The following is a 15,402-nucleotide window of genomic DNA, read 5'->3' as shown; positions in this document are numbered from 1 at the left end:
TAACTTATTTGAGAAATATTTTCATTTTTTAAATTACTATTAGAAAAATCTTAATAAAACTTTGCTTTTCTGTTTTACTTTTCCCATCAGAGCAAATTCATTTAAGCTACCTGTTTCATCAGTAGTACATTGAAAAAAAGAATAGCTTGTTTTAATTATTCCAAGGTGGGGGTGGATAAAACGAACCACTTTGCCATTGAAATACTTGTACATGCTTAATCGGTGCAAATAATAATCAGCATGGAGGGCCAAACATTTCATTATCTCAGCTCATTCTTACAAATTGTTATTATTGCCGTTTTTTCAGAGGTGGAAGCTGTTGTCCACAGTCACTGTCCAAACTCTGTGTCTTTGCTTGTTCTGTTCCTCCTCCTTTACTGGGGCAAAGCGAAGACCAGTGTTTCCCAGCAGGCTTACACATCACCTTTGTCATATATGAGTCAGTGATTCTCACTGGCTCACTTAACCCCTGAATTAGTAGAAATTATTTATTTCTGAGTTCATTCCTCTTGTAAACAATGCAATCAGGCATTTAGTATTGTAAATATCCAATCATTTGCAGTCTTTTTCTTGTAGAAAAGTGGTCTTGTTTGATGCTTTCCCTGCTTGGTTACACAAACAAAATATCCAGATACCACACAACTCTTCTGGTTATGACATTTTACAATCGTGTAAATATTTACAATCTTGTAAATATTACAGTATTTACAACCTCAAATATGTTCATGAGATCAGGATCAATTCATCTACTTTTCTCCATCTCTACTGGCATTGTCAGTGGCCTCCAACTGTCCTTCTTTTCACCCTTACCATCTCTGATTTATTATCCCTCAGCAGTTAGAGTGGTCCCCAAGAACACAGGTTTTAATGGTATGATCACTACTCCCCCAACCCCCAACTTCCCCATTCTCAGCAGATCAAATCCACAGCCCTCCCATGAGCCCTGAGCACCCTTCTGGCACCTCTGGGCTCTTTCTGTCTCTGTGTTCATTGTGGTGTTCATAGCGCAGGGCCTGGAACAAAGTAGGTGCTCAATAAGTGTTTGCTGAATGGACTGACTGGGTATTTCATTGTCTGAGTCAAGGGAAGCAGTGTCCACCCAGTACAGTAAATCACCCTTGTCCAGCATCTGGCACAACTGGGTTCAGAGTCCAGCTCCAGCAGTTTGTCAGCAGCTTTCAGGCAGGTGCTGAGCTTTATCTTCCCTGAGCCTCAAGTTCTTCATCTGTGAAGTAGGAATAGTACCTGGTCATCCCTTATTGGGAAGATTAAATTAATTCGTACATTGTTACCTGGCCTACACTGGTAAACATCCAGTAAATGTTAGCTATTAGTATCATTGCAATTGAATGCTTTTCCTGTGAGATCCTGGGCAACACTCAGAGTTTCTATTTTTGTTGATACACACATATCTATGTATATGAATATGTCCTGTGCAGAGAATACGCCCTGTGCAGAGAAAGAAAAGGCTGTTTTTTGTTTTAAAGATTTATTTATTTATGCGTGCAAGGACTGGAGTACAGGCCAGAGATGTGGGGGGCTGAGAGGATTCACCGGAGACAGAGTGGGGAGCAGAACAGGCAGATACACTGACAGACACTGCTGAGGGGAGCAGCGGATGAGACAGGAGAGGTCTGCTGTGCCCTGTGGGCCACCTCCCTGGTCGTGGCTGGCGATGCTTGACAGTGCTGTGTCTTTAACCCCTGCGCCACCAGGGAGGCCCCAGGAAAGGCTGTTTTGAAAGTTACACTGGATGATTGGTATGACATCTTCTAGGTACTGGCGTTGTGCGGGCCATGGGGGAAGGGGGTGTCGTGGGGTGCCACTGGCCCTTCCCCGGGAACAGGAGCTACACTTGTACGTTAATGTATAGCCCCAGCATTTGGGGATGAAAATGCAGAAAATGCTATGGCCATAACTACGTGTGCATGTGGGTGGCCCGGGAAGGTGTTAAAATAGCAAGTGCAGTGGGCTAGATGATCTGCTGGGCTGCTTCCTGCTCGCAAATCCTGATTTTCATGATGGTTTAGAGATAAGCTGCAAAACCTCTCTGCCCTGCAGGTGTAACAGACACCATTTTGGAGAGCCTGGGTGACACAGATTGTCAGTTTAATCCTCTTTCGATGTCTGCTTAGGCTCTTGGGTAGTCAAGTGGCCAGAGTACCCTGCCCCACGGGGTTAGTGGCTGGGGTGGGGGCTGCGCAGGTGAAGGGGAGTTTCCCAGCTCTGCCCCGAAGCCTGCTAATGCCCCCGCTGATCGGGGAGCCCCCGCCCTCCGTTCCTTCAGTCTTCTGAGGGGCGGGAGCTGCTGAAAGTGACAGCTTTTCGTTTTGTTCTCTGCGGGTGCTGGCAGGACCTCTGGGTAAGTTACGGAATTCAAAGTTCTGTGCTTCATGCACGGAGGACACGGAGGCCTACATGGGGGGCGACTAGGCCACGGTCCCCGAGCATCTCCGGAGCGCAGCGGGCCGCGCCCTCATGGCTTCCCGGCGCTGAGCAGCCGCCAGCGACGGGACTCCCGGGCTCTCGGCGGGCACCGAGGAGGGGGTGCTTGCTAGCTCCTCGGCCAGGGCCATCCGCGCCCCCCACCCTTCCTTCCCTCCTCCGCGGCCAGAAGTCCCGAGGCTGGGAAGGAGGCGCCGGCGGCGGGGGGATCTGGTCGTAGTTCTGAGAACTTGGCCGGGCCGCGCCCTTCTCGGGCTGTTCCCCGTCCGTGGGGACGGGAGAGTAACGGGCCTCCCGGGGGCCGGGGCTGAGGCTGGGCCGGCGGAGACGCTCCCGCAGACCTCCCCGCCGCCCCGGCTCCGGGCCCCGCGGGCCGAGCGCCGCCCCGGGCCCGGCCGCCCCTGGCCCAGCGGCCCGCGCCCCGGCAACGGGGCTCCCCCGCCGGCCCGGCAGGCTCGGCCCCGCTCGCCCGCGCCCCGCCCCGCGCCCCGCCCCGCGCCCCGCCCCGCGCCCCGCCCCGCGCCCCGCCCCGCGCCCCGCCCCGCGCCCCGCCCCGCGCCCCGCCCCGGCTCCGGCCCGCCCGGCGGCGCGAGGGGGCGCGCCCGAGCCGAGCCGAGCCGAGCGAGGAGCCCGAGCTGCCGGGCCCGCCCTCCGGGGAGCCTCCGGCGCCGCCCCCGCAGCCCCGCCCGGCCGCGGACGGCGCGAGCGCGGGCGGCGGCGGACGCGCAGCGCCTCCCTCCTGCGTCCTCGCGGCCATGGGGGAAGGGGGCGCCGTGGGGCGCCGCCGGCCCTTCCCCGGGGCGCCGCGGCGGCGCTGGTGGCGGCGGCAGCAGCAGCAGCAGCGGCAGCGGCGGCGCTGGTGGCCGGGCCGCGGCGAGGGCGAGGGCGCGGGGCGCGCCGCCATGGGCCCGGCCGGGCTGCAGGTGGGTGCCGGGCCGGGCCGGGCCGGGCCGGGGTGGGGTGTGGGGGGGCCGGGCCGGGCGGGGCGGGGGGGGGCGCCGGGGCGGGCGGGGGCCGGGGGGGCCGCGCCGCGGGGCCCGCGGACATGGCTGCGGGGAGGCGCCCCGGCGGCCCCGCGCCCGCCGCCCGCCGCCCTGAGCGCCCCCCGCTTCCCGGGTCCCTCTCCAGGCAGGAAGATGTCCAGGCCCCGCGCGGCGGAGGCGGCGGCAGCGACGGCCCCGGGCCCGGAGATGGCGGAGCGGAGGGGCCCGGGCAGGCCCCGCACCGACGGGGTAAGCAGGACCCGCCCCCGCGCGCCCCGGGGGGCGCGAGCACGTGGGCGCCCCGGGCCCCGCCCGCCGCCCGCCGCCGCCGCGACCTGGGGGCGCTGCCCGCCGCCCGGCCCCGCTGGGCGCCCCGGCGCTTGGGGCCTCGGGAGGCCCGGGCCGGGGACCCCTCCCGCCGCCCGCTGGGGCCGCCGCCGTCCGCGGGCCCGGGGCGCCCGCCCTTGCGCCCCCTGAGCCGGAGCCCGCCCCGCCCGCCGCCCTGGCCGAGCGGGGCGCACGGGCGCGGCCGGGCAGGAGGACCGGCCCGGAGGGGTGGACGAGGCCCCTTTCCGTGCCGAGTTGCCTCAGCCCCGCCGGGAGGGAAGGGAGCCCCTGCAGCGCCCCCAGCCCCTCAAATTCTGGGTGTGTTGACCCTGGGCCATTGTGACCTCCTGCCGGCCGGTCACCTCCCGCCGCGGGGCCTTCAGGGGCGGCGGCGCCACCGCGGGCCAGAGGCGCCCCGGGAGACCGGCGGCCGCGGCCACATGTGCTCAGGGCGCGCCTCCCGGGGCCTGGGGGGCGCGCGGCCCCCCCCTGCTCCGCGGGGCGGCCTCCCCTGGGAGCCCAGCCCGCGCCGGAGGGTGTTGTCTGCTCTGGCTTTTGTATTCCCGGCGCCCCTTCCCTGCTAAGCGCCGTGGGATCTTCTTCCAGCCTCTCTCAGAATCCCTGTTTGTCGTTGTAGGAGAATGTGTTTGCCGGGCAGTCAAAGATCTACTCCTACATGAGCCCCAACAAATGCTCCGGAATGCGCTCCCCCCTTCAGGAAGAGAACTCAGTGGCTCACCACGAAGTCAAATGCCAGGGGAAGCCATTAGCGGGCGTCTACCGGAAACGAGAAGGTGAGGCTCTGAGCCGGGCCTGGTCTGGCCGCGCCCGGCCTGCGGAAGGCTCTCCCCGAGGATGCTCGTGTGTCAACTTGTTTCCAGCTTTGTCAAAGCTGCGCTGGGAAGGCTCCAGCCATGTTCTGCCTCCCTGGGCCCTGCTGCCCCCCCCCCCCCCCCCCCCCCCCCCGGCGCAGGGGCAAAGTGGCCTGTCCCAGGGCCACGCCCTGTGGTCTGACAGGTTCTCCTGCCTTCACCAGAGTTAGCGTGTCCTTCCAGCCTCAGCCTTGCCAAGGTGCAGAGATAATGCACCTGAGCCCAGGTCGCACAGCCCCACACCTGCCATCCCGGCTACTCTGAACACAGGGAGGCGACTGCCCTTCTGTGAGATGGCCTTGACCTCACCCTAAAGTTTCTTCCCACTCAGGCATTAGTGCAGCTCTGAGGCAGCACACTCAGCCGTGAGATGCGGTTGAAATATCGCTCAAAAAAATAGTCACCAGAAAATGCTGCCTGCCCCTGTAAAACCAACTGAAACCTCGTAGAAATCTCACTCTTATCCAAATGCTGCCATTTAAAGCTGCAGTGGAAAGCATGGACTCTCCCCCAAATCACCAGGCCCACCTTCAATTAAAACTTGCTTTTAAGAAGCCGAGCTCCATCTCCCAGCGGCTCCCTACAAGGCAGCTTTGTGCTGGTTGGCGGAAAGCGCTGTAGTGATGGTTCAGCCCAGCTTCTGGAGCCACATTTGAGAACCAGGGGCAGGACCCAGCCTTCCACTTGGTTTCCCCAGTGCACAAGGGGGTAGGTACCCTCTCGGCAGGTCTTCAATTTTAGTATATGTGCTGCCGAAGCGAGCACTCGGCAGGTCTTCAGATGACTCGGGCCCCCAGTCCTAGCTCTGCCACTTTCAAGGGAGGCACCTCGAGCAGGTTGCTAGTCCTGGAGTGGCAGAGGGAGACGTCCTGCCTCAGGGGCTGTTCTGAAGGTCAGTAGCCACTTGAATGAGAAAGGCTCTGTGAAGCGCTCCCTACATGGGCCCTTCTTCCACCCCCACCCATGCCTCCCCATGGCTGCGCACTGAGGACAGCCCCTGCCACGTGGAGACTGGGCACGGGACTCTCTAAATGGTTGTCAGTTGGTGCTGCATCCTGTCTGGAAAGGGCAGAATGTGAATTGTCCCAAATAGTGACCTATTCCCAAGCTGGCTTACTCAGCGCTTACAGTGTTCATAAATGTCAGTGATTCGAATTTTAGAGGAGACCCCAAGGGCCAGACTCTTGTCTATGATTCTCAACTTTTTTCCTGCGGTGACAGGGACGATCCCGGGCCTCCTGCCCTCTAGGCTTATGCCTGGTGCCCTGGCCTCAGCTCCCTCTGGTTCCTCTCAAGTTGGCTGTGGGTGAGGGAATGAGAGCGGTCTGGATGGGTTTTGACCGATTATGACATATTTCCTCTTATCAAGATAGAAATCACGTCATAAAATTTGCTCTTTTAAAGCGTACAATTAAGTGGTTTTTCGCGTGTTCACAGCTATGTGCAGCCATCACACTGTCTTAATTCCAGAACATTTTCATCACCGTCAGAAGAATTCCATCCCCATTAGCAGCCACCCCCAGCCCTCCCTCTCCCAGCTCGAGGCAACCACCGGTCTACTTTCTTTCTCTCCGGCTTTGCCTGTTCTGATGTTTCCTATAAACGGGGTCCTACAGTATGTGGCCTCGCGTGTCTGGCTCTTCTCACTCAGCCTCAGGACTTCCGGGCTCCTCCACGCTGTGGAGGGGTCGGGGCTTCACTGCTCCTCGGCTGGATCGTGCTTGTCACGCGGATGGGCCGCAGCGTACGTGCCTGTCCTCCGTGTAGACAGTGGGTTTGTCTCCACTTTTGGGCTCTTAGGAGTCCGTTTCTGCAGACATTCATATGCAGTTTTTTGTGTAGACATATGTTTTTAATTCCCTTAATAGACGTCTAGGAGTAGAGTTGCAGGGTCATATGGTAATTCCACGTTTAACTCTTTGAAGAACCGCCAGACTCTTGCAGGCTGACTTGGCCATTTTACTTTCCTGCGTGGTTTACTTGGTTTTGAAAAGTAGATTGTTTTTCAAGGAGCGAATAGGTCACCAACACTGGCGCTCCAGAACTATTTTTAGTAGCACGTCATTTCCAGCGACCCTCAAAACACTGGCCAGTGTCCGGGCACCATGATAGAGCCACTATGGATGCGGGCCTTCCGCCCGTCAGAAGCGGGGACTTTTCTGGTCGAGGAGGCTGAGACGCAGTGTGCCAGGCCCTTCTGCTGTCTGACCTTCCTCCTGTCCTCAGCACTGGCCCACTCTTTAGGAATTTGGCTTTGTTTCTGAGGCCTGCGGCCCAGTTCCTGAGAGCTATTGATCAGGAGCTCCGGCCAGTATTGCTGGCTGTGGTGCTTCTGCTTCAGAGGCCTCTCCCACATCAGGAAGCACAAAACCAAGAGCCCTGCCCAGTGCCAGGTGCAGAAGTTAAGGGGAACACTGCTTCCATAAGGACCCTCAGTGGGCACGGACCTAGGAGGCGAGGGTGCGGCTGCCTGGCACACTACGGGCGTCTGCTCAGAACCCATCTTAGAATACGATGGACAGTCTAGAAATGGGGCACCAGAGAGCCCAGAGTAAACCTCTGTCTGTCCTGCCTGCAGAGAAAAGGAACTCCGGGAACGCAATCCGAAGCACACTGAAGTCCGAGGAGCAGAAGCTCAAAGACGCCAGGAGGGGCCCCCTGGCACCTTTTCCAAACCAAAAACCTGAAGCAGCAGAACCCCCAAAAACCCCAGCCTCGTCTTGTGACTCCCCTAATGCAGCTGTCGCCAAGCCTGCCCTCAAAAAGCCCATCCGGGGCAAACAGTCCCCTCGGAGAAAGTAAGTGCCTCCTGGAGGCGCCCCACCTGAGCAGGCAGCCCCGGCCTCTGCCCCAGCAGTGCTGAGTGGGTCTCGGGGTGGCGGGCCAAGCCGTGTATGCTGTTCGCCTCTCCAGTCGAGGCTCAGAGACAGAATTGTCACCAGTCACGCTGTCAGTTGCCAGCCTCTCAGTCTGGGTGGTGGTCCAGGGCTTGTGCCCCTACCCCGCCGCGCGGCAGGCCCGCTGGTGGCCACAGATGTTGAAGTGACATGGGTCCCAAGGGGTCGCGCGCCTTCTGGGTGGGAGTGGTTTTGGTGCTAATATGTGTCCCATGTCCCCCCCAGAGCTCAAGGAAAATCACAGCAGAACCGCAAGCTCACGGATTTCTACCCTGTTCGAAGGAGCTCCAGGAAGAGCAAGGCGGAGCTGCAGGTAGTGTCATGAGGCCTGACCAGCAGCGCTTGGAGGGGCAGGGTGGACGGTCGTGTGGGGCGGGTGGCCATGTGGGCCGCTCCGGGTGTGTGTGACCCTGCGGCAGGTCCCTTTGCCTCGGGGGCTTCAGTACTGATCCACTGGGCGCCGTCGTATCACTCGGGGGCACCAGAAGTCTTGGTTAGAGTGTATCCGTGACCACAGCCTGGCAGGCATTTCCCTCAGGACCCTCTGCCAGGACTTGTTGGCTGCCCCTTGGAGCTTGGGGCCCAGGGAAAGCTGTGTGTCCTCTCGGGGGCTTGTCTGTCTGCTGTCCAGAAGCCCCTATGGAGTGTCTTGGGTGGTAAACACTTGTGGCCTGGGAGCCCTGACCGACTGGACCTTGGGCTGGTTACCTAGCTGCCCTGTGCCTCGGCCGCCCTCTCTGTAAAATGGGAAGATCTGGCAGCCCTGAGTGGGGGCCTTGAGGGGCTCCCTGCGTGAAAACACGGGTGCACTTGGACCAGGGCAGTGCCGGTTAACTCTTAGCGTTGTCACTACTGCTTGCTGGGATTGTTAAGTACTGAAATGCCTCTGTTCTGTCCCCCTGCCCCAGCTGCAGAGCCTGGGACCTGTGGGAACAGGCCCGAGCTCAGGGGATGGGGACATGTGGGCGCTGCCCATGGCGTCCCACACCAGCCAGTGCCGTGGTATTTGTTCACTGAGGTGTGGTCAGTGCCTTTCTGTAAAGGAACCCAGGGCTGAGCGGGCCCTGCAGCCCAGGCTTCCCCCCACTGAGCCCATCTGGGTCACCCCCCCATACTCACACCCCCCCAGAGCAGCCTCAGCCTGGGAGCAGTGCTCAAGAGTGCTCAGAGCCCGTGGCTCTGTCAGTGGCTGCGTTTGGAGCTTCATGTAGATGCTTTGTACGTTGAGTCTATAGGCACCGAGACTCTTAGTCTCTCTTTTGTTTCTTTGAATTGATGAGGCTTCGTCAAAAGAAATCAAAGAGGCTTGTTCCAGAGTCTTGGCACCAAAAGTAAAAAAGGAATCAGAAAGGGGGCCCCTTCTCCACCCCACTCCCTCACCCTCCACTCCCGGGAAGCTTTGGTGTTATTTCCTGAGAAAGGCAGTGTCTCTGGGCCAGGACAAGCTGTGATGACGTGCTGGCTGCAGTGGGAGGCCGTGCCGGGCCCCAGACAGCACTGCAGAGGGCCCTGCGTGCCAGGCCCCAGAACCCAGGACGCCTCCCCTGGGCGGGGGGGGGGGGGGGGTGTCATGGGGGAGGGGCCGTGAGTTTGCCTTTTTAATGAAAACACAAGGGCTTTTTTGTCTGGAGGAGCGAGGCTGCCATGGGTCGTGATGCAGGTCTGCTGGGCCTTGCAGCAGTCGAGTGGGCGGGAGCAGACCCCCGCATCCCCGGAGCCTGGTCTGTGGGCCCAGCGGAGCTGCTCTGGCTCCAGATGCCATGCTGCCTCTGAGGTGTTGGCTCTGCCCACTGGCCAGGGCGGTGGAGCCAGTACTGGCCGCACAGGTAAACCTGGGGCAGCTGGCCTTGCTCAAGGGATGAGGTCAGTCCTGACCTGACTGCCCTTCAGACAGAACTAGGCGAGGCTTAGAGGGGCGGGGTGTAAAGAGGGTATGGGGAGCCGGGGGAGAGGCTGAAATTAAAAGCCTCTCAGAGACCTCACTGAGTCTGAGGACAGCAGACTGGGCTGGGCCAGGGGCCAAGGCTGGACCAAGAGGGTGGAAACCAGGCCTTGGAGCAATGCCCCAAGCCCCTCGTTTCTTGCTGTGGGAGCCTCTTAGCTCACTGGCCTGGCTGTGGGTGGGGTGACAGTCAGCACTGGGCAAGGACTGTGGCCTTGCCCTGGCGTCACCCCAGCCCAGCCCTGGCCCAACGTGAGAAACAGTCTGCTGTGTGTTCCTCCTTCCTGTTGGCAGGCTCTACCCTGGTTCAGAACTTGCCTACCTCCCACTGGTCTGCCTCCAGACACCCCCACCCCCGGCCCTGCCCCTGTCCTGGGTGGGCTTGCTGCCCGCTGGGAGTCTCTTTGGGAAGCCCAGAGCATGTCCCAAAACTCAGCCCACAGACGGAGCTCTGTGCACCAGCACTCAGGGGCTCTAGCAGGGACTCAGCCTTGTTCAGCTATGGCAGGAAAATCCCTGGTCACCTACCCCAGTTTCCTGCAGTTGCTCCCATTTTCCCAGCTGCTATACTCCTCACCAGTCTCTACACACTTGTAATTAATTTTTCAGCACGATAGTCGTGTGCAGGGGTGTGTGTTTGGGGGCGGGGCGTGTTGCTTCCAGGCCTTGCTGTGTGCTAGACACTGCCAGCCTAAGCCAGGCGATCCCCAGCAAACAAGACCAGGCCCCTGTATTCATGGAGCCTGTGCTCCCCTGGGGAGCCCGGGAATGAAACAACAAAAATAAAAGCAAGATAATTTCAGAGAGTGCTCTGAGGTGGAGTTAATAAGAGAGCAGTGTGGCAATGGGGCTGGGCAAAGGCTACTTTAGCCTTGGTCATCGCAACAGTCATGACTGGAGAAGTTTCTTTGAGGAGGTGCCTTCTAAGCAGTGCCTGGAAGGGAGGGAGGGAAGCCAGGCAGGCGGGTGGAGAGGGCGGGCCTCGGGGCAGGCAAGTGCAAAGGCCCTGAGGCAGGTTCAAGCCTGGCTGGGGGGGGGGGCAGCCTCAGTGCCGCTGGGCCCAGGCAGCCTTCCACAAAGTGGGTTTATGCAGGTAGCAGGGGGCGCTCTGGAAAGCCTGTTTTCCTTCTTGAAATGTTTTACTTGGGGGCCCTTTTGGACTCCTAGGGGAGCCGAAATAGCGCCGGGGAGCCTAAATAGCGCCGAGCAGCGGTCGGGGGACCCTTGTTTCCCCTTTCCCTGGTTACAGCCTCTCAGCTGCAGACGCTGCCCTGGCCCGGGAGGCCCTAAGCAGGGACCAGGCCTGATCTCGTTTACGTTTCTGAAATTTTATTGTTTTGAAGTTGGATTCTTTTTTATTGCGGTTACTGTTGATTTACAACATTGTATATGATTTGGGGTACTGGTTCACACCCCCCCCATCAGTTACATTTTAGAGGCCTCTGACTGCTGCGGGTCTGGGCGAGGTCAGCGGCCACCCGGAGCCCCGCCAGGTCCTGCGGCGGGGTCCAGAGCCCAGGCTTGGCCCGGCCGGACAGCACAGCAGGCGTGCAGGAGGGGCCTCGGTTGGGGGCTGCCCAGTGGGGCGTCCAGTAGCGCCCGTGAGTCCCTTCTAACACTGCCGAGACCTGGACCCCATGGACTCAGGGACTGGAGAGCCCCGCTGGGCCGAGGCCATTGCCCGCAGTGTGGGGGCCGTGCTGGCTGGGGTGAGGGGTGCTGGCTGGGGTGCCGGCGAGCCCGGCAGGCTTCTGGACTATCTTTGGGCTCCCCGGGTCCTGGGCACTGACACAGAGTAGGCCCTGGCTTGGGGGTGGAGGTGGGCCGAGGTGGGGGGTGCAGGACTTCGTGGAGACAGGGCTCAGGGGCGGAGCACGAGCGGTGCAGACCGGAGGGACGAGCTGTGGGTCAGCCGGGCGGGCTCCATCCGCACGTCCCGGCTCAGACATCAGTGATGTTACGTTCACACACCGCCTGGTCCCGTTGAACCCCGGGTGGCCAATGGCCCGCACGAGGTAGGGTGAGGGGCCGTGAGGCGCGCGTCCAGCCTTGGGCTTCCTGGGGAACTGCGAGGCTGGGCTCCTGGTGGAGAGAGGCCTCAGGGGCTCCTGTCATGTCTTTCCCCACTTCCTCCCAGTCTGAAGAAAGGAAAAGAATCGACGAGTTGATTGAGAGCGGGAAGGAAGAAGGCATGAAGGTAAGCGCAGCCCCTTCATGCCCCCTGGTGCCAGGTGCTTCCAGCCCCGTGCCGCCGCGGGCCTGTGGGGACCGAGCAGCCTGGGGGTGGCTTTAGGTGACATGTAACCCCGAAGAAACTTAACTTTTCATTTGTGGCAAAATACATAAGACACAGAATTTGCCGTTACTGCCGTTTGCAAGCGTGCAGTTCAGTGGCGTTCATTACATCCACAACCTTGTGAAAGCGTCATTGCTGTCTCGTTCTGCAACTTTCCCATCGTCCTAATTGGAAACCCGCACCCACTAGCACTCCCTCCCCCGCAACCTGCTTCTGCCTCCCCTGGGCCCTTTTCTGGACCTTTCCTGTGAGTGGGGTAAGAAAACGTAGCTGAATCTGGCTGCTTCCACTGAGCATGATGCTTGGGAAGCGCTTCATAAATTTTCCCTAAATTCTGTTTCCCAGGCACTGGTAAGGGAACGCCCAAGAAGTTGACCTTTATTTCAGTGTATTTCAAACCCATCCAGGTGGATGTGAGGGGAGTAGCCCTCCCAGGTGGATCTGGGCTAGAACCCAGGGGTTTCTCCCCATCCTCTGGGCTGAGCTTCAGTCTGGGCCCCGCAGCAACCCCCCTGTGACCCCACTGAAGGTGGAGTGATGAAAAACAGGACAGTAAAGTACAGAATATAACAGGAGGACCCAGAACCCTGGCCCTGCCATCCCTCTGGAGAGCCGGCCCGCTGGGGGCGTCTGTTACTCTGAACCTACCTTCTGGCTCATCACCTCCCAACAGATTGACCTCATCGACGGCAAAGGCAGAGGCGTGATCGCCACCAAGCAGTTCTCACGGGGCGAGTTCGTAGTGGAGTACCACGGGGACCTCATCGAGATCACGGACGCCAGGAAGCGGGAGGCTTTGTACGCGCAGGACCCTTCCACGGGCTGCTACATGTACTATTTCCAGTACCTGAGCAAAACCTACTGGTAAGCCCCCCAGGGCTCTAGTGGCTTCTGCCCGCTGGGCAGGGGGACTCGCCAATCTCGGCAGGTGCGGGCACTGCTGGCGAGGCTGTGGCCTGGAGAGCAGCCCGGCCCTTGCTGCTGCTCCAGTGCCTCCCTGCCTTTTTTTTTTTTTTTTTTTTAAAGATTTATTGATTTATTTTATACAAGAACCAGGGCATAGGCCAGATGCGCGGGAGGGTGAGAGGATTCACCAGAGACAGAGCGGGAACAGAACAGGCAGATCTACTGAAATACACTGCTGAGGGGAGCAGTGGGCAAGACAGGAGAGGTCTGCTACGCCATGTGGGACCCTCACCGGCTGGCTGGGATCAAACCCGCGCTGCAGAGGCTGCAGACAACTTCACAGCGCGGCGCTCAACCACCTACGCCACCAGGGGAGGCCCTCCCTGCCTTCTTGCTGCCTTTTGTGAGGCAGCCCTGCGCCCCACCCCTTCCATCTTCGGAGTGGGGACAGTCCCGGATACGGAGAAGGTGGGCAGGCAGGGAGAAGGGTCCCTGGAGCCTATGAGAGGCTCTCCTGGCCCCTCCCTGGACATGTGGCTCATGCTGCTTGTTCCATGTGGCCAGTGTGGTTAATGTTTTTTCATTAGACTTTATTTTAGATTCCTTCAAAATGACAGACACGCTTGCACGCACACTGTGTGCACACCTCCCCTGCTGTCAGCATAGTTGCTTTTTATGCACTTATTTGTGATACAAAACTCTAGAGTTGCCTCACAGGCTTTCACAAAAAGCCTCTGCATTCCTGAGCTTCCAACCCTGCCTCAAGCACCCGCCCAGTACCATCTGGGCTTGCAGAGATCTTTTTTTTTTTTTTTTTTTAAGATTTATTTATTTATTATTTATACAAGCACTGGGTACAGTGAGAAGCGTGGGAGGGCGAGAGAATTCACCAGAGCCAGAGCGGGGAACAGAGCAGAGCAGGCAAACTGACGAAATACACTGCTGAGGGGCGCAGCGGGCGGCAGGAGAGGTCTGTGTGCCATGCGGGACCCTCGCCTGGTGGCCGGGGATCGAACCGGCGCTGCAGAGGCTGCGTGCAGCTTCGCAACCCAGCACTCAACTGCTGCGCCACTGGGGAGGCCCCAGAGATCATTTTTTGAGTTGAATTGTTCCCTCCCCCCCCAAAATAAAGAGGAAACAGAACCTACACGGCTCTCAGTTGTGACCCACAGGGCTGAGAGCCAGCGTGGCCCTGACTGAGCTCAAAAGCCTCTGGGTCACCGTCACCCTCTCCCCTCTCCCACCAGCGTGGACGCCACCAGGGAGACCAACCGCCTGGGCAGGCTGATCAACCACAGCAAGTGTGGGAACTGCCAGACCAAGCTGCACGACATCGACGGCGTGCCCCACCTCATCCTCATCGCCTCGCGCGACATTGAGGCCGGAGAGGAGCTACTGTACGACTACGGTGACCGCAGCAGGGCTTCCATCGAGGCCTACCCCTGGCTGAAGCATTGACCCGCCGCCACCGCCCCCCCCCCCCCCCCCCGCAATGGACAAAGTGCCCTCAAAGGGAATTGAGAAAAAATTTTTTTTTACATACACTTAATCTTAGCAGATTACTTCAGATGTTTTTAAAAAGTATATAAAGATGCCTTTTCACTGTAGTATTTAAATATCTGTTACAGGTTTCCAAGGTGGACTTGAACAGATGGCCTTATATTACCAAAACTTTTGTATTCTAGTTGTTTTTGTACCTTTTTTGCATACAAGTTGAGCGTTTGCGCTTCCCGTGCATGTAGTCAAAGACTCAGCACAGGTTTTAGAGGAAAGAATCAAATAGGAACTAGGAAGCGGGGCGATTCTCCTGCCTGCAGCCGGGGAGCCGGACCGTCCCCCGCAGCCTCGCAACGGCCTGGCCGGCTGCTCCCAAGCTCTTGTTTTCCTGAGGCCTCAACAGGCACACATGGAAGTGTATGAATGAATATTTTTTAAAAAGGTTTCGCTGTAAGTTAGTCTTCCCCTCTGCTTTCTCGAAAGCTTAACCAACCCGGTGGCCGGGACTCTGGCCGGCCTGGACTCGCCTCTTCCATGGGCTGCCGCTCTGCTGGGCCTCTTGAAGCATCCGAGTTGACGCCGGCAGGGAAAATCGTGGCTGACCTACCCCTGCCGGGGCCGGGCTTCCCAAAACTGGGTTCATTCTTTATAGAAATGTGAACACTGAGTTTATTTTGAAAAATAAAAATCAAAAAAGAAAAAAGAAAAAACCACAGAAAACAACTTACGTGTATATAGGACTTGAAGTGAGTGAAGTGGCTGCGTTTTTTGTTTTTAACCCTTCTTCTTTTTTTGGCTTTTGGTTTTTGTAGAAGAGATTCGAGATGGTACTCTATTCTAATCAAAAATAAAGCTTTGTAGTGGGACCAGAAATTACTTACCCAGCCCTCCCCTTCACCCCTCATCCAGTTTTGCTGGGTTGAAGGTTCCAGACCTGTCCAGGCTGTTTGTCCCACCTCCTGGTGTTCGTCCTGCAAAGATGCAGCCATGAACGACAGGCTTTGAGACCGGACCCCCCCCCAGCCACCTCTCCCGCTTCAGAGAAAGGCAGTGGGGTGTGCAGGAGCCCAGGGGAGCGGGCCCAGGGCCCAGGGCTCACGGCTAAGGGTGAGTCTTCACCTCTGTGTGCCGTCAGGAGGAGGTGGTTTCCTTCTCCCTCCCAAAGGGGGGCTGATGCTCACTCTTAGCCTGCAATCCTAGGGTCTTCTGGCCCCCCGTTCCCAGGTAAATGTGAATG

The 15,402-nt window shown here is 58.7% G+C and overlaps 1 protein-coding gene across 2 annotated transcripts; it reads left to right on the top strand.

Annotated features, from left to right (window-relative positions):
* Positions 1–3,200: 3,200 nt before the first annotated feature.
* On the top strand, positions 3,201–14,126 carry KMT5A (lysine methyltransferase 5A; the record flags this gene model as incomplete). 2 transcript variants are annotated; one of them, XM_084253834.1, is made up of 7 exons in its annotated part: positions 3,201–3,368; positions 4,393–4,549; positions 7,206–7,425; positions 7,750–7,837; positions 11,604–11,663; positions 12,436–12,626; positions 13,916–14,126. In XM_084253834.1, 7 exons carry the CDS (start codon positions 3,201–3,203, stop codon positions 14,124–14,126), a joined length of 1,095 nt encoding a protein of 364 aa, XP_084109960.1. The 2 variants fall into 2 exon arrangements, with proteins under 2 accessions (XP_084109960.1, XP_084109961.1); XM_084253835.1 differs by lacking the exon at positions 3,201–3,368 and adding an exon at positions 3,582–3,677.
* Between the last annotated feature and the right edge of the window lie 1,276 nt (positions 14,127–15,402).

This window comes from Talpa europaea (assembly GCF_964194135.1).
Source record: "Talpa europaea genome assembly, chromosome: 14".
Classification (NCBI taxonomy): domain Eukaryota; kingdom Metazoa; phylum Chordata; class Mammalia; order Eulipotyphla; family Talpidae; genus Talpa; species Talpa europaea.
The sequence above is the reverse complement of the archived record's forward strand: the minus strand, read 5'-3'. Positions and strand labels throughout refer to the sequence as shown.